The 25697-nt window shown below is 39.5% G+C and overlaps 1 protein-coding gene across 3 annotated transcripts in view; it reads right to left on the bottom strand.

The window, feature by feature from the left end:
* The window catches only part of ABCB11 (ATP binding cassette subfamily B member 11), a 46215-nt gene that overhangs the window by 2401 nt on the left and 18117 nt on the right, over positions 1-25697 (bottom strand). Inside the window, exons 10-25 of one of the 3 annotated variants that reach the window (XM_075512014.1) lie at positions 25188-25301; positions 23063-23173; positions 22044-22169; positions 21054-21257; positions 19619-19789; positions 19030-19242; positions 18244-18287; positions 17159-17285; positions 15438-15599; positions 9510-9614; positions 9250-9411; positions 6895-7098; positions 3579-3820; positions 3309-3465; positions 2076-2273; positions 1074-1280 (exon numbers count right to left, since the gene is read on the bottom strand). In XM_075512014.1, coding sequence (XP_075368129.1) covers positions 1074-1280; positions 2076-2273; positions 3309-3465; positions 3579-3820; positions 6895-7098; positions 9250-9411; positions 9510-9614; positions 15438-15599; positions 17159-17285; positions 18244-18287; positions 19030-19242; positions 19619-19789; positions 21054-21257; positions 22044-22169; positions 23063-23173; positions 25188-25301 — 2547 coding nt within the window. Of the gene's footprint in view, positions 1-1073; positions 1281-2075; positions 2274-3308; positions 3466-3578; positions 3821-6894; positions 7099-9249; positions 9412-9509; positions 9615-15437; positions 15600-17149; positions 17286-18243; positions 18323-19029; positions 19243-19618; positions 19790-21053; positions 21258-22043; positions 22170-23062; positions 23174-25187; positions 25302-25697 lie in introns of all 3 variants that reach the window. The other 2 variants (XM_075512013.1, XM_075512012.1) reach the window with 2 other exon arrangements.

Genomic DNA, 25697 nt, shown 5'->3' with positions numbered 1-25697 from the left:
CAAGAGGGACATTGAGGTGCTGGAGCGTGTCCAGAGAAGGGCAACGAAGCTGGTGAAGGGTCTAGAGCAGAAGTCTGATGAGGAGCGGCTGAGGGAACTGGGGTTGTTTAGCCTGGAGAAAAGGAGGCTGAGGGGAGACCTTATCGCTCTCTACAACTACCTGAAAGGAGGCTGTAGAGAGGTGGGGGTCGGTCTCTTCTCCCAGGTAACAAATGATAGGACGAGAGGAAATGGCCTCAAGTTGCGCCAGGGGAGGTTTAGACTGGATATTAGGAAATTTTACTTCACCGAAAGGGTTGTCAAGCATTGGAACAGGCTGCCCAGGGAAGTGGTTGAGTCCCCATCCCTGGAGGTTTTTAAAGACAAGTAGATGTGTTGCTTAGGGACATGGTTTAGTGGTGGACTTGGCAGTGCTAGGTTAATGGTTGGACCTGATGATCTTAAAGGTCTTTTCCAACCTAAATCATTCTGTGATTCTAAATCCCACCCTCCCATCCCCCCTGATTCTGGAGAAGAGGCTAAAAGTGAATTAAGGGCTTTCTGGACAAGTGTGGTGTTTGGGTGCCTAAATTGTATCCAGACCTTTTATGTTCTTCTGATTTAGATTTATATTATTTCAGTGCATTTAAATACTTAAGTACATGTAAGCAGCCAGCTTCAAATGTTTTTGTCTAAGTATCATGCCCTAGTCACAAGACAACTCTCCCACAGTTGGGAACAGGTTTTATATTTCCTGACTCAGTGTAACGCTTTGATGCTGAACTGTGCTGCTTCTTTCTTGTCCATGACTTTGAAAAATCTTCCCTTTTCTCCTAGTTCAGAGTTGTAACTGCTGGTTTCAGTTTTACAAATATTGTCCTACTGTGTAAAAATCCAGTAGCAACTCACGCCCAAACTCTCAGGAACATAACGAACGGTCATGACACCCTCTTTGCTCCTACTATTACAGCTGTACAAGTAAATAAAAGGTATACGTGTGTGGTAACTTTAACTTGGTTTGGAGCAACTTCCGCTGCAATGAACACCGAGCAGCCTACCTGTAGTTCCACAGCCAAGGCCTCACGGGTACTTACCTCAGGCAGTGACATGACAAAATCATGCAGCTGAGCCTTCTGGGCCGCTTCTATGACTTTTTCCATCATCGCCTCTTTGGTATTACTGCCATATTTGATATTATCAGCAATGCTGCAGTCAAATAGCACAGGCTCCTGGGACACTATTCCAATTTTTGATCTAAGAAATTGTACATTTATTTTCTTGGTGTCGTGTCCATCTATTAACTACCAGGAAACAGGAGAAAACTTGAAACATCATTCCAAAACAATAGCCTGCAAAACGCAAATAGTTTATAGCAAAACTAAATTATTTAGCCGTATTACTAAAATGCAAACACAACTGATTTAAAGTGATTTGAAGAATCTGCTTATATTTTACTCCTTTGTGCATGATGTGTATTTTCTGGGTACGTCTGTGATCCAGCCAAATGCTAGACCTTAAACTTAAGTCCAAGTGAACTATTTAATTGCTTAAGGTTAGATGATCACTATGCCACTATCACCACACTTATTTTTTTCCAAAGGAAGAGAAATCAAACTAGACGGTTGAGTATTTACATGAGGAAAAGCTATAGAAGCTTTTTAGGCTACCAGTAACTGAATAACTGGAAGTTAAATCTAGACAAATTCAACCTGCAAAGAAGCTGCATGTTGAACCTATATGTTTAGGGATGTTCCAGACTCTTTGTTGCTCTGTTCAGACTTGATTTTTGCTTGTGCTCCCACAATGTATACCACACATTATATGTTTCATACAGGAGCTACCAAGGTGAATGTCTATGGCCTATGTAATGCACGAGGATACACCTGAGGCTTGTAGTGTTCTGATCTTGCCTGAATACGTCTGAGAGGATACTTGGGAATTGTCTGAACAGACCACATTTGCTCAAGAAGGAGCTGAAGCCCCAAGCTGCATATGTACGTGCCACCACTGCTAGGCTGCACAGTAGGACACATTCAGAAGAGTCCTTGCAGCACTGCTGAAAACAACAGCACACAAACCATGTTTTCTTTGCTTACCACACTTCCTTTCTCAGGGTCATAGAAACGCTCCAGAAGCTGGACACTGGTGCTCTTACCACAACCGCTACTTCCAACAAATGCCAAAGTCTGTCCAGGCTTAACAGCTACAGAGAGTCCTTTCAGGACCTGAATATCAGGCCGAGAAGGGTATGTGAATTTACAGTTAAGAAATTCAATGCTTCCCTTGAAATCATCCTGGTGAAAAAAATGAGAAAGATGCTACAATGAGCTCGAGCTCAAAACAGAGTTGTAAAGTACAAAGTAATTCTTCCTCAAATTCCATTCTTGCATCTCTTACTTAAAATACAACATTAGTGCTTGTGAAATTAGCCCAGAAAGAGAGATAAAAACCGTACTGGAGTAGCTGTTCTAGAGATGAAGCCATTAGCCACAACACTATTGCTCTGCTTATACTTCCCCATACCGCACTGATCAGAGGCACCCAATTGGAAATAGGATTGCCTTGCAAATGGGTAAGTTTTTTTATTTCAATACAGACACTGTGTAAGTGTAAATTTGGTGATAGTCCAAATACATTTGTGCAAAAAGCTGGATTGGTAAAAAAAATAAAATCAATTGAACTTCGTAACGTTAAAACAATAGATGAATTCAGGTCAGTTTTCCCAGAACTCTTTGAAAACTCTTTTACAAAACTCTGAAGGGAATCAAGATACTTTATTTTCATGGTTTGAAGCAAAATACTTAATGTATTTAGTTCATAACAATTATTTCATTTTCATTTAATTCAGAAAAAATAAGTTAAAAGGAAAATAAACTATCATTTGAATTTTCTGGGTCTGACTTTTCAGTTCACCAAAACCTGAGCATTTTCATTTTGTCTGACTCAAAGATGATTCGCCTCCTCATGAACACCCCCAACATTTTGATGTGAATGGAAAAAAGCCTCCATTATAAGCTAGCGATAGTCAGGTTTCTGTGTGAACTGTAGAGCAGAAGGAAAAAGCATGCTATTCTGTGAGTCATCCAAATTGGTCCTGTTCCGACTGACGGGAGTTTTACACTGACAAATTCCTAATAGCCGCACTGTATTACTCTTGCTGTCTAGTACAGAGCTCGCTGCTTCCAAAAGAGCAAAGACAAGTAACAATTATACAGTCAGCATAACCTTCTTGTAAAGCAGTGATCCGCATTGACTTATAAATCGTTAGTGCAACTTCAATGCTTAGCTTGAGATGAATGACATCACAAATTACTCGTCTCCGCTCTTACCCATTTTTCCCCTTTTTCACTGTAAACACTGATTTTAGGAAGCCGATCAACCAGTTGAAAAAAGCGTGCAGCAGATGTTTTGGCTTTGGCATAGTTTGGGGTATAGGAAGAAGCTCTTCCCAAAGCAGTTCCACTGGTCACAACAGCAGAGATCACCCTGCAGGGAAGGGGGACACGGTCATTCTTGGGAAGCCATCAGGAAACTGCACACTACACTGAGACCAGCGCTTCTGGAGAGGAGCCTGTTTCTGGCTCCAGGCAGGCTCTCACCTGAACACAAAGCTGTAATGGAGTCCTTCAGTGTCAACTAGAAACCCTCCGTATCTGTAAGAGACAGCGTTGGCAATGAACACTATGCTCTGAGCAAAGCCAAAGCAGAGTCCGTAAACATGTGCTTTTTTGATTGCAGCTCTATAGGGCATATCCAGGTGCTTCTCAAAATTGTTGATAAACATTTTCTCTTTCCCTATCCCAGCTACAGTCCTGATATTAGAGAGGGCTTCACTGGAAATCTGGAGGAGAAAAAAAAAAAAAGAATATGGGTAAAGGCTCCTAATTTTTACTTTTTTTACTTGGAAAAGTAGAGTATGCTCTTTCACAAATGCATGATTCTTTCATGAACACAGGGCACTAATGCCATATATAAATTGATTCAGATATGATACAGACTGGCCCAAATATAAGCCAACCTGAAGAGAAGCTTTCCTACAAGCAATTATCTACTAACATCCTCAATAGTAATGCTGTCTGCTCCACTAGAGCTAACTTACTGTAAGCATACTTAGGAAATTGGGCACGTGTTCTCACTTGTGACTTATTTCACGTAATGTGAATAAATGGGACATCCACAAAAGCAAAAATGGTTTTAGGAACACGGTTATTTCCTTGATTGCATGAATTTATTAATTAAATATGTTTATTTCAATTATTTTGTTTGTTTTACTTACAGCAATAGTCAGAGAAAGAGTTAGAAGGGATGCTATACCCAACTTCAGTTTCATAAATTAAAATCACTTGAATGTACTACGTTTCCTCACTTGCTCACCCTCCCTCTTTCTCTTGTTTATGTCCAAAAAGCCTGATGAGATGGAACATATAAATGGAGGGTGACACCTTGATTCCTCTAACATCAGTGACACAATTTCCAGGATTTTGACCTTGTACATAGGCAAAGAGTAAAGCAAATGCTTGGCTATGTACATAGAAAAATGCAACACAGGAAATTATGAGATAATCCCCATGGAAACTTCTCTGGATCTTTAAGGCTTTATATTGTGCTTTGTTGCCAGTCAGAATTTGGGTTTCTGTCCCCAGGACTACAGTTTCATCTATAGAAGTAATTGACAGTTTGATCCTAATTTCACCCTACTTATCTGAAGTAATTTTATTAAGAAATTGGATTAAATGCTGTAGTTTGCTTGGACTTTGATAGTAGCTTCATAGTGTGACGCTTTCCTTTGGGAAGCAATAGTCTGGTATATGGTTTATGAATGTTTTCAGCACGTAGGATGGAATCTGAATATAAATCATTAAAAATATTCCATCCAATTTCAGGGTTTTCTTCCTGGCCAAAATTAAGAGTCGAATCTCTTGCATTATCATACAATGTGAAGGAGCAGGTAAGTAGGTACTGTGAATTGAATTGTTCAGACTATGCTTTTCCATGTTTAGCATGGCTGATGAGGAATCACTGTGGAAGAATTCAGAGTGTTTAGCATTTGGATGCAGTGCTGGCAAAGAAATTAGAAAATAACACCAGACACAATCAGTCATCACCAAAACTGCTGAAACATTGAGTGCCCTTTCATCCCAGCCTCTGGGTCATTCTGTTGAATAAAAGCTGGTGCCTTGACTCATTAGTGAAGTTTCTCACCTTGTCAAAACAGTGTTTTGATTTATCACTTTTTGTAAATAATTAAACCATTCTGAATGTGGGCAGTTGCTCGGGTCTTAATTCTTCCTTGGCTGTCTGGAATTGAAGATTGTTCTAACAGCACTCAACAGTGGCCCATAAAGGTATTCATTTGTTTAGTGATACCAAAGTCAAGTGATATTAATTCACATAATACCTTTTGTGCATTTAAAGAAAAAATAAATTTCCAGAAGTCTGCATGTGTAGGTAGTCAACATGATTGTTTTAAGTAAGTTCTATGCACCCAGTCACGACATGCTTCTTTAAATCACACACAGAAATGGGAATTGGGAGCTGAAGATTTGCTTCTTCAAAAGTCAAAACGGTGAGCTAGCTGCAGTGGGCAATGGGAAAGAAACAGCCCATAGATGCAGAGCTGAACAGGGCAAAGGGCTCCAGTCCATGTGTTTGCTGCACAGATTAAGGTCAAGAGGAGGCTGAAGATAGTTGGTTGAGAGCTCAGATGGGTGGAGGGAAGGTTCAGATGGGGCAGGGTGGAAGGTGGGATGGGTAAGAGGTTTGGTGGGCAGGACTTTAACATAGGAAGAAGGAGGATTGGGAGGAGTTGAAGCTCTGCAAGAGTCATTTTAGGATGGGCTAAAGTAGCTCTGCAGAAGGAAAATCTCTGAGGCTCTGAGAGGGCCTGCAAAGCATACTTTTTCTGACACTAGAAATATGGCAGCCTAAAGCGGGGCAGAAGGCTCAGGCATTACTCTGAGCAGGGTAACCTGAGGTAGTCTTCCTGCTCAGCCAGTGCAAACTTCATAAAGCTATTCTCAGCCTTGTGCAAACTTCATAAAGCTATTCTCAGCCTTCGAGGTGGGGCACTTTGCAGGGTCTTGCAGCCAATGGAGCATGGGGTGCAGCTAACTATGATACTGGAGTTAGAGTAACAAGGAGGAGGGCTTTAGCCAGGGGTCACTGAACACTGGATGCGTTCTTTCCAAGGAAATGGAATTCCTTCCTCATGTCCCATGCTGGTTGGTTTAATACCCACACAGGTATGTTTTCACCAGGGAGCAAAATTATTTAAAAAGTATTATGAGGAAGTGCTATGTCTCCTGTTACAAATTAACAGAAAAAGGGTTAATGCTTATCTGAATTTAAGAAAAAAAAAGATTTATATACTAGCTGAGAAATGAGAATTGATAGAATTTTGACCCTTAAAATTCATACATAAAAATAAAATTATGCCTGTGATCCAGCAACACATGTTGATGGAGAAGCTGATAAGCTAGTAGGGCCCACTGAAGGAACAGTTCTGCTCTCTCTAAAAGCCATGTACTGACCTGTGGTTCACTGCTGAATTCTCAGATGTGAGGATTTCTAAGTAAACAAGTGTCACTGCTTTCTGAGGACAGCAGAATCACAGGGCATCAACAAATGGGTATTTAAATAAAACCCAACAAAGTGAAACAGGCTGCTGAGAGATCTGTGTCTACCAATTAGGTCCAATAACTTCTGAAAAGTCAGTCACATTCCATGCTGGAAGTGCTTTTCTTCCAGTGCTAGGGAGTTCGCAATGGTGTTTCAATGGTTTGACAAGCTGAAATATTACAACTTATTTGCAAAACATTGCCAGTTTCATTACATTTGAATTCCTGATGGTCCCAAACGCCTGATTTTTCAACTACCCGTGACTGAAAATATAAATTAGTTTTTAAATAACATTACCCGTCCAGTAGCTTCCAGCGCTTTCTTGTCCTGAGACGCGAATCCTGTCAGCATTTTAGCCTGCACAGCTCCAGATAAGGCCAAAAACGGCAGGAAACACAGTATAACTAAACTCAGTTTCCAGCTGAAGTAGAAAGCAATGATCATGGCTACCCCAATGTTGGTAAAGGAATTGACAATCATTCCTATCTGCGATCCAGTTGCCTTCAAAGAAAAGAAACAGAGATTATGATTGACTTGTACTCCAAGAGTAACTTCAATAATCTTTAAATAAATTTTCCTATAAAACTTTAGAAAAATCTAAATGATATTAAAATATCATAAGGCACCAAAGGCTGCTGACTGCATTGGAATGTAGTCAGTTTGGATATACTGTTTCCAGTTAATTGTATCAAGAGAAGGACTGCAAATCTCCAATATTCCTTTCACCCACCAAACTTTCCAATGAGAACTCCGAAAATTGTTTCTAATGGCTGTAAGAAAGATAATCTAACTATTGAAATTGGTTCCCTGGGGAATCCGAATACTCTGTTTAGCCCATATATTTATCCATCTAGATTTAAATAATAAACAGAACACTTTTGCAACTTAACTATTAACAACAAAGTCTCAGCTGTGCTAAAACCATTAAGAAACTGAGAAGTCAGTAAAAAACAGATAAGTAAATCACTGAGAAAGGATGAATTAAAGTTGCATTTCTGCCTGTCTCTTTACTAAGGAAAAATTTTAAATATGCCTTTGACATCACCTTTATTGAATGCATTCATCTTCTCCTTATGTACTTTGAGAACACTATTCTTTGTAATAAATTTGATTTATTTACTCAAAAGTTATTTTCTTTCGTAGCAGTAAACAGCAGTCCTAGATAGGAACTAGGTTGCTATGTATTAGAAAAAAAATATACATTTGAGATCCTCGATAATTTTCAGTCAAATTCATTTGCAGGATGTGAACTTGCAGCACGAAATGCTCATCATCTACTCCTCCTCTGACCTGCAGCAATGGGGCAGGGTGCCTCGGGCCTGGCCACGGAAGGTACACCTCCCAGCTCTGCAGAGGCTACCAAAAGGAGCAGCTGTAGGGCTGCTCTTACCTGGATCCTGCAGCTCTAACACTCCCCCCGCACTTGCCACTTCTTACTCCTGGTGCAGATGTAGATATTTTCAGACCCTGGACACTTGCATGCATCTTCTCACCTTTAGCTCACTCTGCTATAGCAGCAGTTGGCTAAGCTCTGTGTCAGGCAGTGAAAGGCAGAGGACACTGCTGCTCAAGTAGCTCTGTTTTTTTCCCCCGGAGCTGTGGGTTGAATGGCTGTGCCCCACTGCTGTACATGTGCTTAGAACAAAGATGTCCCTTAGGAGGCTATTAAATGGTTCAGTCAGTGTTTTACAAGTTTGTTTATTTCCATGAAAATATGCCCTGTAAGTGCCTGTAAGGGCTGAAGAGGTTTGCAGCTGGTTTCTCTGATTCTGTAGAAATTGCTGCTGACAGGAATTTTGGGAACCTCTTCTCCCATTTGTCTTTTAAATTCTTAAAACCTCCATTAATAGTTTTTAAAAAATAACCCACCATCTTCAGTCAAGCTGAAACAGGACAATTTTTGTAACAAAGAAATCCGTATGTTTCCTTCTTCATTTCTAGAAAATTGCTTGCATTGGAGCCAAGTAAAAGGGCGTCTGACTCACTTCTACCAAAGCATCAGTTCAGATAGGTAACATTTATAGCTCATCATGATTTAACCCTCACCCACTAAGGAATACAACGCATGGAGTTAGTGGTTCACTTTCCCAAATAATAAGTCACACTGAAACTGGCTGCATGAGTCCCCAGCTGGAGCACCAGCCAGAACTGTAAACTGTTTTTTAAAGTGGACTGTCAGTTTAAATCAAAACTGTCACAACAAGCACAATATCATGCTGAAAACTTGAAAACATGATTAGTGATGAATGTCACTAAAATACTAGTCTGATGTGTTTTTGAAATAAACACTTCAGCATTGTGGCAAAAAGCTAATTCATCTCCAGAAAAAAGAAATTTAAACTTTTGCACTGGATGCTCCTTCCCATTCCATTGATGGTTGGTATTTTACTGATTTTTGTGTTCTTGTTCTGGTAATACAGGCAGGAATAATGGGCAGTAAATTGTGACCCTATTTGTGCTTTTAGGTAAATACAGTGATAATAGTTCCACATTGACAGTCTATGATAAATAGAAATAGCTTAATTGACTGACCAAGGACTGATCTCCACTGACCTCACTGGTTGCATGCTAGCTAATTGCTGTGACAATGTGCCAAAATAGGCCTTCAATCAGTGCTTATAGTAAAATGATTCTTAAGCTACCAGGTCTTACCCCTTGGACCTGTGAAGCATCTGTTGCAAGTCTTGTAGTCAAAGCACCAGGGCTGTTCTTCCGGTCATCAAACCAACCAATGTCTTGCCCTAGCATAGCCTGGAAACCAATTTTCCTTAACCGTCTTGTAAGCAGCTCACCAGACTTGGCAAAGGTGTATCCCTGGGGTGCGTAAGAATAAATACAAATATTGTACAGAAAGAGATACCCACAGAGTAAGGGATCAGAAACAAAATTTACCCACATTGGACTGTTATTACCTGTAGAAACTGTGTGAAAAATGAAATAATTCCGACAAAGACAAAAAGCAGGCAGACACCATTGATCTGGATTCCTCGTTCTTCTTCATCAAGAATGGAGAAGGTCTTTGAAAAAAATGGGTGACATCATATTAGAGGTGTCAGTTTTGCTGTGTGTGAAGTTTATTCATGACTCCCTATTGCCAAGTGCAGAAGCCTACCCTAGAACCAAAGCCAGAACACAGAGCTTGCCCTCACCCCTTGCAAAGGCCTGATTCCTTATTTTTCCTAAGGTGAGCCTGGGTACAACATAATGCTTTTTACTCCTGTTAAACAACAAGTTTATTATACTCTGTGCCTGCTCATGCTGCTATTACTTGTTGCCCATCCCTAGTTATAATTCATCAATCATCCCCCCACTCTAAACAAGATCCAGTGTGAGAAACAGAGAATAGCAATGAAATAAATAGCATAGCAACAAAGCAACAGTACAGTAGCTCCCTCACTTCCTCTCTAATCTATGCCAATTCCAATTGCAACTTTATTGGGCCATACAAAATGAAGTCTGTGTAAATAATTATACCCTAGCATGACTCTCCTTGCACAACAGTAATGGATCTATAATTGCTATAGGTGGGCTTCAAGAGGAACCTATTGTCTTGTACTGAAGGAGTGTGGACACAAGCTATTTGCTTACTGCTGGGTACTTGAGAAAAAGCATTAGTGCTTCAAGTAGAGCCCCTCCACCCCATTCTGCTCCAGTCTCCATGGTATTTTCTTTTTATCTCTTGTTCTTAATATCTGGTCTTTTTCAACACCTGCCAGTGTTACTGGCTGCTACTGAAGTAGTGGTCCAAATCTAAGTAGCCATCCTTTAGCAATTCCTTTCAGTCTCAGTCAGAGCAGTTGATATGTAGGTCAGTTAACCTACCTGAAGTTGTTAAACTACTTCTGCTACTTGCAGGTATAAGCCACAGCTCATGTTTGTACTTCTCCACTAACCTTAAATTAATTCTAATTTGATTTCACAGGTAAAAATTACTATAAATCGTCTAATCTCTCAACCTGTTATCTGTAAGATGTAATAAAAAATAACTTGTGCATTCAACTTATATCAAAAACAGATTAAATTCTTCTAGCTAAGTATTTAACAGTAGAAAGAGAAGAAGGAATTTTCATTACAGCTGCAAAATATAAAAATTCCACAAAAATAAACTTAAGTACTAGTCTTAAAAGGTCAACCCAAGTTATTTATGGTTCAAAGTGAGCTATGCATCAAAGTAACAGGGAGGAATTAGAGCATGAATTTGAGAAAAAATAGCTGTTCTCTAGTGGGAATGCCACTTCAAGTATTTTAACTTTGTACATCAGTATGTTGGCAACAAAGTAAGTCCTGCAAAATCCAAAATGATACTATCAGAACGACACTTAGTGTTTAAAGCTAAGAGCTGTTCCAATGCCATGCTGTCTTATCAGTAGCAAGGCATATTACTTTCTCAGATTAATCTTTGTTTTTAAAAAAAAATCACCAGGTATGTTTTAATCTGTCATAATAAGATCAAAACATATAATGGTCTGCTGCTGGTCCTATCCCCTTAATGAAATCCACTGTACATTCAGTAATTCATGTTTGATCCTGAATTGAACAGGCTGTGAGCAGATTTCATCTATCTTTGTAACTTGTGTATCTAGAAAAGATACCACTGGGTTTTGTTTGGGCTTTTTTTTTTTTTCTGTAGAATATATACTAGTTAAACACTTGGACTGAATGAGCTACAAGGTGAACTCAGTGCATGCATAAACTGTGTCCTACAAGGATTCTGGATTTTAGAATTGCTTTGATGGTATTTTCTGTATCATCATGGTATTCAATATCTAGACATGAATGGGAAAATGCACTTCATAGTAGTGGTCATGCCACATGCATAGCTAACCTAAAACATAGCCGGGGAATAACTAACTTCTCATCATTGTGAACATTTGTTAACATGTATGTCATGTTAATTACAGTGTTGTGGTACTTTTTCATGTTAAAAAACATCAGCAAAATCTCTGTTGAAATGAATAGGAATTCTAATGAGTAAAACTAATAAACAGTATGATAAACAGAGTGTGTGATGGATCATAATAAATATACCATTGTGCACTGGGATGAAAAACACTACTCTCCAGAGATGCTGATGGCTTTTTCACAAGTGATTTGCATGCTGTCTCTGCACAGTCACCCAGAAATACTGGAATGGCCCCATACATAGGTTGAACTTAACATTTTTTTCTTTTCTTTGAAATATTTCTCTCAAGTTGAATAAATAAATATCAAATACAAGACTGAGCTTTGAAAAGAGAGATAAACACTTGCCCTAGGACCTACAGTAAGTCCCAGTAAGTATTTGTGCTTGTTAGAAATAAACTTTTATTCATTGCTTCTGTATGGCTAGATGGTAGGCAAGATTAAGTAGGAGTCTTCATTTCAAGAAAGTCAAAGGCAACACAGTTCCTGATTTCGGGGAGGATGGATCCATATCCATGCTTATGAAAGATGCTCATGAAAAGGGAGAGTGCTGTAAGCCTTTGCTTTAATATTCTATCCATATCACCCACATTCAAAGTGGTTCCCCTACTTTCTTTTATGCAAGACATATGTTGTGAAAGGCCTTCCCAGTTCCTGGGGCCAGGCTCTCCCTTGCTCCTAGATAAAGGCTGAGAGAACTGCAATGTCTGCAAGACACCTTGAGGGTGAGGGTTTCTGGTGAAGCCGGTTATTGGTCAGTCTGGGATTCCTACTGCAAGCTCTAAATTCAAGGAAGCATCCCAGCTCCATAAAAGCAATAGGCTGAATTACGTGCTTACACTCTTCCTAAACTGAGAGCAATAGCACTTTATAGTCCTACAGAAGGAAATGTGAATAATATTCGTTGGGAAGAGATCTCTGTATTGCAAACAGAGGATTTCTTTTTCCCTGTGCAAATCTGTCCTGTAAAATTGAACTATCCCATTCTGAAGCTATCCTCACATGCTCAGCTATGGTTTTGACCCATGTTCTTGATTTAAAAAAATAATACTGATTACAGGAACATGTAGCATGGACAATAGCATCAGGTCTATAAAAAGAAAGAGTTGTTGCTGAGGTGTCCATGTTCAGATTATACAAGTTTCAACAGTTTTAGCACAGACTGTCTTTTATCTGGGGCCATGGGCTACATGCCCAATAGCAGTTGGAGCACATCTTCTAGTTGAGTTGCACTGGAAGGGATCCATTTCCCATACTCTGAGACAGTTCCACACTGGGAACCAAAGCACAGTGAAAAGAAACTACTGAGAAATTTTTTCCAAAGGTACACTTCTGATCTGAACTGATCAGAAGACATATCCAGTACTATCCAGTTCTTCATTCACTTTTGGGGATTAATTTCTGAGAACCTTCAAGGCAGACTTTGCTAAATTTATCACATTTCATAGCTGTGGGGATTTTTCCCCTCACTTCCCCAGCATATTGGTCCCAGAGTACAAGCCCACGTGTCTGTCACAACATCATTGCAGATACTCAGGCAGCTTAGAAAGCAGATGCATATTCCATCTGCCTGACTGCCTTGGCACCAGGCAGAAATGTTTTAAATTTATGAATAATGAAACACAGATGTTGGACTTTGCTCATGTTTGTTATGGCTTGTTTTTTTCTTGCAGCCTCTCTCCTTTGATGGACTGAGACCTTCAAGAGAATGAATTCATCCTTGGAAATGAAGGCATTTAGTATCTTGCAGGATGACGTCGGCCCCAGACCTCCCAGTGTCTCAAAAACCTCTCTCAAAAGGAATCAAAGGTTAGATTCACTGCAGAATGTGCATAGCAGTGTCTCACCTGCTGTCTAGTGAAAGCCACAGTCGTTGGCATGAGGTCTAGACACTCAAAAAGTGTTTAGAGGTGGCATGCCTATGGCTAAAAGGCCAAGCACATTGGCCAGGAGCCACTAAGTGGATCAACAGGGACTGGAACATCTTTTGCTCAGCCCCTCCCTGGATCTTAGCTAGCAAACATCAAGCTGCAAGTAAATGTGATTCAAAGTCCTGAGTAACTTCCCAGAGAGAAATATCTAAGCCAAAACAACCTCCCCCAAAAAACAAACAGCAAAAGGTCAATCTTTCCTTTGATAGATTGTTGGCACTGCTATTAGGAACATTTTCTCAACCCTTTTCTAATCAGTAGCTGTCCTGGTTTCAGCTGGGATAGAGTTAATTTTCTTCCTAGTAGCTGGTATAGTGCTGTGTTTTGGATTTAGAATGAGAATAATGTTGATAACACACTGATGTTTTAGTTGTTGCTAAGTAGTGCTTACACTAGTCAAGGACTTTTCAGCTTCCCATGCTCTGCCAGGCGCACAAGAAGCTGGGAGGGGGCACAGCCAAGGTAGTTGATCCAAACTGGCCAAAGGGCTATTCCATACCATATGACGTCATGCTCAGTATATAAACTGGGGGAGTCGGCCGTGGGGGCAGCGATTGCTGCTCGGGGACTGGATGGGCATCGGTCGGCAGGTGGTGAGCGGTTGTATCACTGGGGTTTTTTTCCCCTGGGTTTTGTTCCTCTCTCCCTCTCTTGTTGTTTTCCTTCTCATTACAATTTTTATTATTATTATTATTATTATTATTATTATTATTATTATTTTGTTCCAATTATTAAACTGTTCTTATCTCAACCCACGAGTTTTCTTACTTTTGCCTTTTCCCTTTTCTTACTTTTCCCTCACACCGGGGGGGGGGGAGGGTGAGCGAGTGGCTATGTGGTACTTGATTGCCGACTGGAGCTAAACCACAACAGTAGTGCAGATGCTGGGGCATTCATACATTCACACTTTCCTGCCTGAATGGTTTTGGGCCTCCAGTTTCTAGAAGAGTGTCTGCCCTTTAAGTCATATATTCTTTGCATGCATATGTACCTACCATGACCTAAACAAGTAAGTGGGAATCACAACACAAGTTTTATCCTATCTTGGGTGGGTACCCAAACCACAAAACAATAGTGGCATTCCCATTTTCTTCCCAGTGAATGTGTCATTACTTTACCCAATGAGAAACAGCATCAACAGAGGGGTTTTCTCTATCCTCCTAATTCTTGAAAATTTAGGATGCTTTCCTAGGCATTAGTTAGAGCAGCACTGAATTTCTTCAGGCAGCCTTCCAGTTTCCCACTAACTTGGCAAATGTTTCCCCAAAAAGCTGTTTTACAAAAGGGGAAGCATCCTCTTTCTATTACGGCTAGTTTTTGAAGGAAAATACAGTCATGGTTGAACTCTTGAAAAGTTTCAAGCGAGGCTGTGGATTTTGATGGTAATGCATCCTTTAGTGAATGCCAAGATTTAAAGCATATTCCTATTTCCTGCTTGTCTTCCAAACTTGTTGATGCAAGTATACTTTTTGCTGGCAGCTATGAACCCTGTTAAAATTATCTACCTCTCCCTGGGCATTCTGCAGGGAGCAGGCAGCAAGGAGCTGCCTGAAATATATGAACAAAAAAGTGAAGTATTTTTTGGATCTGATCCAAAGCTTTCTCAAAGGCTTGGCCAAGACTGTAGACTAAAATTCTGCTGGGAATGACCTCTGCATGTCTTTCTCTCCACTGTACCTGCACATGAGGTACACCTTGTCTCATCTAAAATAAACTGTATGCAAGTATAGAAACCCACTCCTAACAGTTCCTGGAAAGTGAACAAAAGAGATAATGAAGAACACATGACAAATGCTAATGAGCCTACCCCTTCAAAGAGCTCAAATGGTAGTGTGATGACAGTGATATAAATATCTCTACTAAATAATTGTTTACAGGCAAGAAGGCTAACCCCATTTACTTGACAAGATCTAAAGATTTGCCCAAAACATGTCAAGTTCTGCATCATGCATTCACTCCCCTCTGCTTCAGAGCTAAAATACACCTTAAAATGTTAGCATAACATACCCCAAGAATTTGACTGAATAACAAAGCATAGAGTGGACTGACTGCTCCATTCACAGCTGCTGCCAGAGATCCAAGCATCATGTATGGCCATTCAGAGGCATTGTATTTCAAAATTCTGGTAAATGGTACAGGCTTGACATCTTCCTCCACAACAACAGATTCCTAAAAAAACAGGTTGGATTTATGAAGCAAGTGTATTCCCCCAGTGATGTTCTCCCTTTGACAGTGAGATAAAATAGCATAATCTATTAAATGGCCATCTAGTGCCCAAACAGCTGCTCTAGCTTTGTACAAGAAGGGGCAGTGATGTGTCTTGGCTGCTGTCTGGAGCTCTTTTGTAGGGCTAGGGAGTCACAAGACGGTTACATAAATGACTACCTTTACTGTCCCTAGAGAAAAAGAGGGCGATTCATGCCTTGTGCAGCTCTACTGATTCCAACTTAAGAGGTTAATTACGACCAGTTTTAAGATTTTCTGCCACTGAAACTCAGGCTGCTCTCTTTTTGCTGGCTCCAGGTGCGGTGTGATGCAATACCCAGTGCCAAAACTTAAACTTCTTCCTCACAAGTGGCTTTTTGTGTCACTCATGGAATCTTCTTAAATATTATTTTAAAGTATTGTGGGTGAACACTGATGAGACTCTGCACCAAATTAACAGGTTTGCTATATAATTAAAACAAGGGAGGTCTCAGAGTGATAGCTGGATTCAGGCTTTATACATGCTAATTATGCTTCCCTTCTGTGAAACATCCTCAGACTATATGCTAAATTCCCATAATTATTCCCAGTAAGAGCAGAATATTCATCAGCAAATTATAACTTACCCTGCAGTTTGATTTGTGCAGAATTTTTGTAACACTCAGTGTGCTGAGCCCTGCTCATCTCCCTCAGTTCATATGGCTGGAAATGCCCAGACAAAACAGACACTGTGAAGACCTATCTGCTGGAAATGTGCAAGGACGAATGGGTGGAAGCATCCTGTATTTTCTCTTCCTTCTGAGCTAGTGCCAGAGTGACAGCACTAAAGCCCTCTATTTATCCACAGAATAGGCTTAGCAATAGCAAGAACAGTGACTTCTAACAGCTGCTCTCTGCACTGAACAACTGTAGGCATGCAAATTGGCGCAGGGAGCTTCATAAGCACTTTGGAAACCCACTGTGTATATTCCTACATATTCTGCATAATTTTAAGGCATGCCGTCTTTATTTTCTATGCTAGTTGATTACACAAGGACACTGTCAGTGAAAGGACTCTGGGTTAGGCTGCAGTGAGGGTCTCTACTCAAGTCTCCAGATGATTTTGAGACGAAAGTGAATTTACTCTTTATTGAACAAGAAGCAGTGTCATTTGTATCACTGAGTGGCTATTACGTTTCACAGACTGAGCGTTTTGCTTTTTGTCAGTTAATTCAGCTTTTATGAATATGTCTTTTTCAACTTAATCTACAACATATATCAATTTAACAACAGGTCATGCTTTGCTAGAAATTTTATATGGACCAATAAGCATAACAGCCATCAAAATGCAGCCTAGGTTTTACACAGAGAATAAGAACTGAAGCTGTGGTTTTGTTTAAGTAGAGGAAAGGATCAATCCAAGAAGACATATCTGCCAACAACTCCTATAACAGAGGCACATACTTACAGGTTATCATTACCAAGTAATATAACCTGTTTGGTTGAAAATTTAATAACAAACTGCTGGACCTGACCTTTTTTGCTTGTCCATCATTTTCTTCATAAGAAGGCATAAGATACATAGACTCTGCATGATCTCTTGCAATGGATAATGGAGGGTCAGGGACCACGTTAGAGAGCTGAGATCTGGAGCGCTGCCGAAGTGAAGCTCTGTAAAGATGACAGAAATGGTCAGTTCTTCACAGGTCAGTAACACAATAATTGCTTGCAAAGCAGGTGCAGTTTTCATATCAACTAAATCAGGATTCATTGAAGCAAATCATAGGAATCCCACGGATTTTTTTTATTTCTTTTTCTATGATCTCTCAACTTCTTGAGAAGAAAATATCCCACAATAGGGACAAATACTTTTCAAAATCATATTCCACCCCCACTGCTCAGATGTTGTCTTGTATGTACCCTGCGCTGTGTATTTGTTAAGCAAAATTGTGGTGTATCCTACTATATTTGCACAAGCCATTAAGACACCAAGTCAATTCACCATTATCACTATCAAGTAATTCAGTCCAGCAAAACAGGATGCTGAAACAATCCACCTCTATCCCTGACAAAACATAACCCTGTAATGTAGGAGACATGTATTCACTTGCATATGCCTGACATGGGCTTGCCTGAAAGAAATAATAAGCATCTAGCTACAAGACAGTCTGGCTTGTAAAATGCTTTAACTTTCATCAAGTAGAAGCCATAATAAAAATGTCCTTGTACATTGCATTGATTTCTCGAGTAATTGCACAGCAAGTCATTTTTCAAGTGACTGGACTGAAAGTGCATTAGGTAACACAAATATATGGCTGTAAGGTAGTAATATTAAAGATGGAACATTAACACAGTAGGGCCAGAATTGGAGAGAAGGTACTATGGATAGAAAGGGGAGTAAAATTAAGAGTCTTGCTATTTATCCATGGGCCTTCAATCAGTAATACATTACCCAAGCTATTTCTTTCCAAGTGATTTCTGTCTTAGTAAAATGCTTGCAGGCCTTCCACCCTCTTTTATGCAACATACAGAGAAGTGATTCATTAGCATTATTGGGATTTTGGAATAGTGGGACAAAGAATAGAGATCTGGAAACATATTGAGATTTATAATCATTTTTAAGACTCACCGCAAACTGGCCCAATAGCTTCCTCTGCTGAATGACTGGACTTTCTCAAGATTTGGCTCAACCACATTATTTTCTGCTGCTGTAAAATATAGTATATAGAGCTCTTCAGTTTGTGCTAAAATTGAATGCAACATAAGTCCACTTGGCTCTGCAAAAAAGTGCAGTTTCTCCAAGTCATAACTGGAATACTTTGTAGAAGGCAAGGAATGTAATACAACCTTGCTACTCAGCCTACACGTACCACAAGTTTTATATTTGTATTCGACCTGATGAAGTTAACAACATTAACCTAAGGATCTTCTCACTTGGGATGTGACTGCTAAAGGCTGTTTCCCTATTTTAGCACTGTAGTTGCTCTTCTTTTAAGATAATCATATCCGAGGTATGATGCTTCACAAAAATACAACAGATCATTCTATTAGACCTCCATTTCCAGAAGCTTTGATTCAAATCTGCCTCTAGTGAAACAAGTAGGGTGGTTTCAGCATATTCTGTGATTTGCTTGCATTTCAAATGCAGCAGGACTGGACTGTCAGCACTAAATGGAGCTATAAAATGACGGGTATTGCAGGTCAGGATTAATGTTTCAGGGCAGATCTATATTAGGAAGGTCATTCAGTGCATATGCAGCAAAAACACTTTGGCCAGGGCTATTAATGTATTATTTCTATGAATGCTAAAATTCAGCCTTAAAGGTGGAAGGGAAAAAAAGAAGCAACTAGCCCTCATTTAAAAAAAAAAAAATCTGCATTCTGTGGAATTTTATGTCATTTTATAAAAGAAAACAAAATGCTTACTTTCTGTTGCTTCTCTATTAAGTGCTGTGTCTCCTTTGCTTTGCAAGGTCACCAACATGAAATAAACCCCTTTCCTCTTCAAGAGTTCCTCGTGATTTCCTCTCTCCACAGCCCTTCCATGCTCAAACCCAACAATGACATCGGCAGCTTTGATGGCTGACAGGCGGTGAGCTATTGAGATTGCTGTGCGGCCAAGGCGAGCCTGACAGGGAACAACAACAGCCTCATTCCCAGGACAGCAAACAGAAATGCTTGGAACCAGCACTATGTAATCTAAAGTTTGGTCAAATCAATAGGAGTCTTTCTCGTGGTTTCAGCTGACTTTGACTTGAACTCCACCCTTAGCCCATAGATGAGCATCTGTTTCTGAGCAAAGGGAGCAATAGATTCCTGTTAATGTCCCAATGTAATTAAAAATTATTTTCTGTCAATAATACTAAGGTTCTACTTGTGCATATGAAACAGCTATTAAGAAAAGCTTCTCACTGTTTTGTTGCAATTCAGCAGCACCCTCTGCAGAGTGCATTAAAAATAATTTCTGCCCTTTTAAGTCTGGTTTATGCTACGCTATAGCAAACCTTATGAAGTGCTTCTTGGACAGTAGCTTCACTTTCATTATCAAGTGCTGACGTAGCCATATCCAGTAGCAGGATTTTGGGGTTTCGCACAAGAGCTCGAGCAATAGCTATCCTCTGTTTTTGACCTCCACTCATCTGGCTTCCACCCTCTCCAACATGAGTGTCAAATTGCTGTGTGAAGGAAAAAAATGAAAATTAAACAGATAACAAAAGGGTCTGTTAAGCTTCTGGTGAAGACATTGGTAAAATGTCTCTCAGATTTGTCCTGGGAGTAGACTTAAAAAATTATCGTCTTTGAAAGACAACAACATTGTTAGTGCACCAGATTCAAAGAAGAGCTGATGAAATAACTTCCTTCATAATGAACGTCATTTTGCCTGAACTGGGGTTCCAACCCCAAGTCAAAAGTATGTACTGATAAAAAGGTGAAATGTTCTGGTTTGGCTCAAAAAGTCTACATCAGCAAAAGCTGAAATGGAGAGGAAACACGCGCCCACTCTCCATCAGATGGCTCACCAGCAAACTTTCCACAGAACTGGACTTGTCTGCTCATGGCCTGTGACTCATGAACACTGAGTCTGTGATTCATGGACATCATACTCTGGTGGCATCAGGTTCAGGCAGAGAATTAAACAAACACATAAAGCCTAGCATCTCAAGAGCCAGGATTATTATATTCACCTAGAGCCAAATCTTGTTTATTCCTCCATTTCCAGGAAATAAACAGGGGCCTTTACACAGTCGTTCTATGAATAGTTTTCTGGAAGCCTGGAAATGCATAGATGGAGGATAAAAAGTACATACTAACATTAGTTAATGGTACTAGAATCCTGTCAATCAGGTTCACTGTTGTAACATGTCCCTTTCAGAAGCTACTTGGCAAAGTCACATTCTAGGAAAGTAAACAGCCCAGTACTATCAAATATGGGCTTTGTAAGGAGGATACCATAGGACTGATCAAAGCCCTGTCATCGTAAGGGAAGGAACCAGGGAAGAGGGTACCTCCAGCTAACTTACAGAGCTCGTACAAGAAGCTGAGGTTGTGAGGATCAGTGCAGACTGCTCAAAACCATATGCTGGCTAGTCAGAGTCTGGGCTCTAAATTGCTTTTGGCCTGAGCAGAAACAGATCTCAATAGCATGAAAAATACATATTTTAAAGTCATGCTATGATTATTACCATGATATTGAATGTTGTGCATATGATTCCTGAGGAACTAATTTTTCTCATTTTGTGTTGTTTTTTTGTTTTTTAACTTGGTGACATACACATAGTAAGACCTAATTAACTCTAGTCAAAGGAAAGGTTGCTGCCTACTATCTATATTAATCTTCTGCCCTTCCACCTGAGCACAAATGGCTGCATGGGGGAGGGACAAAAGGATTCTCTATTTTTCCATCAAATTCTGCCAAATATTTTACAAGGCACAGCATACCTGCGGCAATTCCATGATGAAATTGTAAGCATTGGCCTGTTTGGCTGCTTTGATTATGTCTTCCATGGTAGCCTCATCCCGACCATACCGAATGTTCTCTGCAATCGTGGTAGCAAACAGCACTGGCTCTTGTTCAACAATACCAATCTGTGAGCGTAGCCACTGGATATTAAGGGAACGAATGTCATGGCCATCCAAGGTAATCTACAGAAGCCAATTAAACATGGCCAAAAAAAAAGGAAAAAAAGTCAGGGACATTATCCCCTCCAGTTCAGAGACAAAGAAAGACACAATGGAAATGAAGGGCCTGTGATGCTGTGTTTCCATGACCAGTGTAAAAAACGGCTTTCATACATAAAAGAATGCAATGCAGTGGTAGTAGTATATGCTAGTTCTTGGGCCTAGGAGTTGTGCTCTTTGATTTCATTTCCCAGTACCTCTTTTTGCTTGGCCTCAGAAATAAAACCAGGTGGAAAGTAATAATCAAAATTATGATTATATGTTTACAATAAATTGGTTCTTTGTCTTTTATACATTCAAATACAGGTCATCATGTATGTGATTTGTGCCAGCTAGGAACACATAAATGGGATGAGCCTGTTAATAGATCTAATTTATATTCTTAGCCAATCCATTACTAAATGGTAATTGCATATATTAAAGCAATGTTATGGGATAATGATTAAATGTTCAATACTGTGTTTTCCAGAATGGAAAATGATTTGTCACTCCTGAATTATCGTACCTATAGGTATAGTTTTTACTCAGATTTAGCACTGAATTTTTATTGTCTCCTAACGGTTTTTCTCTTTCACATAATTATTTTTTATAAGACTGGCAGTCCCCTGAAATGCACAAGAGGATATTATGCTCATTTAAAAAAAAAAAAAAAGAAAAGAAAGTTAGGAGTCTTCCTTCCCACCTTGGAGAATAAACCATGTCATTCTTTCAAGTCCCTAAGGCTAGAGAAACCTAGACTGGTACACTCACCATGCCATCAGTGGGGTCATAGAAACGCTGGATGAGCTGTATTGTTGTACTTTTTCCAGCTCCACTAGCTCCAACAAAAGCTGTTGTCTCCCCTGCTTTAATGACCATATTAAGGTTATCCAAAATCTGGAGAGAAAAGAAAAAGAAACAGAATCTATCCATTCTAATTCTCTCACAGTCATACAACCAAGTGGGTATATTCTGTATCTTAAAATGGAGATTCAAAGCAATTTTACAAAATTCAGAAAAATATTATGAAGAGGAAAAAGAACGCCAAATATTTTTACATTGTTTGAACAGTTTATAAATGCAGAGCACTGTTTTCCATGACAGGCAGGCAGATTTTGATCTTTCTTTGTTCCTGTTGCTCACCACTGAGAACTAGTCAAGTTAATACCATTGGAGAACTTGGCAATAAATCCCCTTTAAAGAACACTGTACATGTATTCTGAATGGCTGTTAAAACATAAATATTAAGAATGTAACTGTGAAATTATGTAGAAAAATCTGATACTTCATATGTGCCTGTCTTTAGAAGTAATAACATCATTTGCTTGTCCAATAATTTGCTTTTCCAAGGAGAATTTGTCAATTCAAACACAGTAGTAGAGAAATAATGGGGTATACAGCCAATGCTCCTGTACCTTTTCCTAGCATTTTAATGGGTCACATGGAGCATCCCCAGGGTAATGGAAGAGTTTTATAAAATCTCCTTGCACTGGTCAGCTTATTACTTTGTGTCCTATCCTAGCACATGTTGATACAAGTATATAATTGATTGTAAGAGAAGCTGTATGCAGGTGAATTTGTCTGAAATTACTATGGGTTTATGTTCAGCAGCAAGGAATATGTATGGCAATGGATATGTCAGAATTATTTAGTCTACTTTTAAACAGAGGGTCTGGGCTTCTGGAAAACAAAGTCTACTGAAAATCTAGAAATTGCTGGCAGAACCGGGATATTTTGATTGTTTACAGTAATTGTGTTCACACAATTATGGATGGATGATGAATAATTACCTTTACGTCTGGTCTGGAGGGATAATGGAACGTTACATTATGAAATTCAATTTCACCTCGTACTTTATCCAGCTTGTAGCCATCTTCTGACATGCAGTCAATGGCAGGTTTCTAGGATAGAATTTATTACGTTATTTATTTGCTGTTAAACAGCCAACACTGCTGCAGTAGATAAATATTCCCAATACCATACAAAGCCATGGCACTTCTGTTTGAACAGCACTTGGCTGCACTGGGCCAGCAGCAGGCTGTGCCCCAGGGCTAGCAGGCAAGGGACATGAAACTGAAGGCTACGGTGATGGGGGAGTTGTCACTGGTGGGTAGTACAGGCAAGATGAATGCACCCTCTTCTCATTTGAGGCTTACTGCAATTACCACCATCAACCACTCAGCTAGTTTTATGCTGGAACAGAATAGCTGACTGAGTGAGGCATTTTGACTAAGTTAATTTAGCCAGCTCCTCAGGAATAAAATGGCACTACTTCGCTCATTAAAAACATTCTCCTACAGCACTGAACAAGCAATTTGTTGCTGAAAATCTGCATGTTTCACCACTTTGCATTTAAAACATCCATCCTTGCACACCCAGTCCTAAGAGCTGGAATCCTGATTTGAAGTTTTCCCATGAAGTGCTTTGGGTCTCACATACTTTTGGCCAGGTCTTGGGTATTGTGGACTGCTAGACATGAGCAGAGAACTAGGACAAATTTGAGGAATACCCAAGAAATCAAATATTCTAAAGATAGATTTTTGAAGCATGGAATACAGAGAACGAATTAAAACTGTAGCAACAGCAATATTTGATAACTGAAAGGTGCATGATTTTTTATGTAGCCTAACAGATTGAAGGGAATTTTAATATGAGAAATGTGTATGTTCTAAGTTAAGAACAGCTAAAAGATTGGTTCCTCTTTAGGAATATATCTTACTTAAATTCAGATACTAAGCTATGAAGAAAAGTTTCACTGATTCTGCAAATGGTAACCTCAGCACGTCTGTAAGTTTAGTACCAGAAAAAAATCTGTATCAGCACAGAGCTGTGGTTTTACTGTCTAATCACAAATCTACAAATGCGACAAGCAGATGGATCTAATTTTGTCACCCTTTCTCTAGACAGATGAAATCTCACTTTGGTTTGCTTTTTTTACCCTAAGGTTATCTGACTCAGCCTTATCTTGAATTTTGTGATTACTTCTTACTATTGCAACTCTTCTGTGCTTTTTAAATTTTTCTCTAAAAGACACTTCCCTTATTCATCTCTTTTTCAGTTCATCTTAGAACTTCAGCTTATGAAGTGCATTTATAAGGCATATGTGTTATCATTATTATAGAACATTGAAGGGTTACTAAAAAGTCCATTAGCATTACGACATCCCCTCTAGCCTTCTTTATATACCCTTATATGCTCTGTAAAAGACAAGCAGCATTTTAATGTGTTTACACAGCTTTTACCACAATAAAGCTTGTCAATGACCAGAGATATAATGTACTGCTAAGAAATCAGCAGTATTTTGCCAACCACTAAATTTATACAGATATAGAAAGGAATCCTCATCAATAAATGCCAGTGGCTCTCAGACTTTTTCATACAACCTTATTTCAAATATCTATCTCTCTAGATAATATTGTGATTAATATTTACGACTGCTGTGTGACCAGTGCCTGTGCTCATTTGGTCTCATTTTAACTCAGGGTAGCTCCGGGACAGGTGACAGAGGCCACCTTTGCCACTAATGCCAAGAGAGCCACATCTTTTGATGCCATCTGGAGGCTAGGAGCTAGATGCTTGCTGCACGTTTGGCTACAAGGTGACTGTTACTGCCTGCCTGTACACGTTCTGTGGGCCAGCACTGATCAGTAATGATATGTAAGGGGAAACGGGAGTAAGAAACAGCAGTAGCTGAGGTAAAACTTCATTATTCAGAAACAGGCCACTTAAGAAATCTGTTCAACACCCTCTCTGAGCCCGTGTGCATGCCGCTAGACCTTTCCACTGCACAGTCAATTTTTCTTTAATTGCACTCATTTTTCCTCATTTACACAGTAGATAAAGCTACTGCTGCTTGAGGCTTATTTAATTATTTTTCCACTACAAAGTGACACAGCTTAGAAATTCATTACTTACTTTATCTATTGTCTCAAAAATGTTTGCTGCAGCCCCACGGCCAGTGGCAAAGGCTTCCAGACAGGGAGATGCCTGGCCAAGATTTAAAGCTCCTACTAAAACACCAAAGAAAACCTGAAGAGGTGAAAAAAGAAATTAACAAAATATGATGTCACATTTTTATTACAGTTTAGAGCTTAGACAAGCAAATCAAACTACAGTGGCTTAATGACTTCTTGTGCATCGGCTGAGCTGCAGTGATTCACTATATGAGCATAATTAGCCCACAAGAAAGCAAACAATGCATCTTAGAAGGGATTTTTCACTGTCTTTCACAACTTTGCTTCCAGGCTGAAGTAAATCAACTTATCTCATATTTGCCCTGGCCTAAAAACGTGTGCACCCAGATATTTACTGAGGTAAATTTACTGAGGTGCCACTTACATATCACACACATGAAAATGCATTAATTCCCTGTTTTTACAACAAGGAGTGAGCTGCATTGTGTAAGTAAGTATAGCTTATTCTTCT

The sequence above is a fragment of the Mycteria americana genome, chromosome 9 (genome assembly GCF_035582795.1).
Source record: "Mycteria americana isolate JAX WOST 10 ecotype Jacksonville Zoo and Gardens chromosome 9, USCA_MyAme_1.0, whole genome shotgun sequence".
In the NCBI taxonomy this organism is placed as follows: Eukaryota; Metazoa; Chordata; class Aves; order Ciconiiformes; family Ciconiidae; genus Mycteria; species Mycteria americana.
The sequence above is the reverse complement of the archived record's forward strand: the minus strand, read 5'-3'. Positions and strand labels throughout refer to the sequence as shown.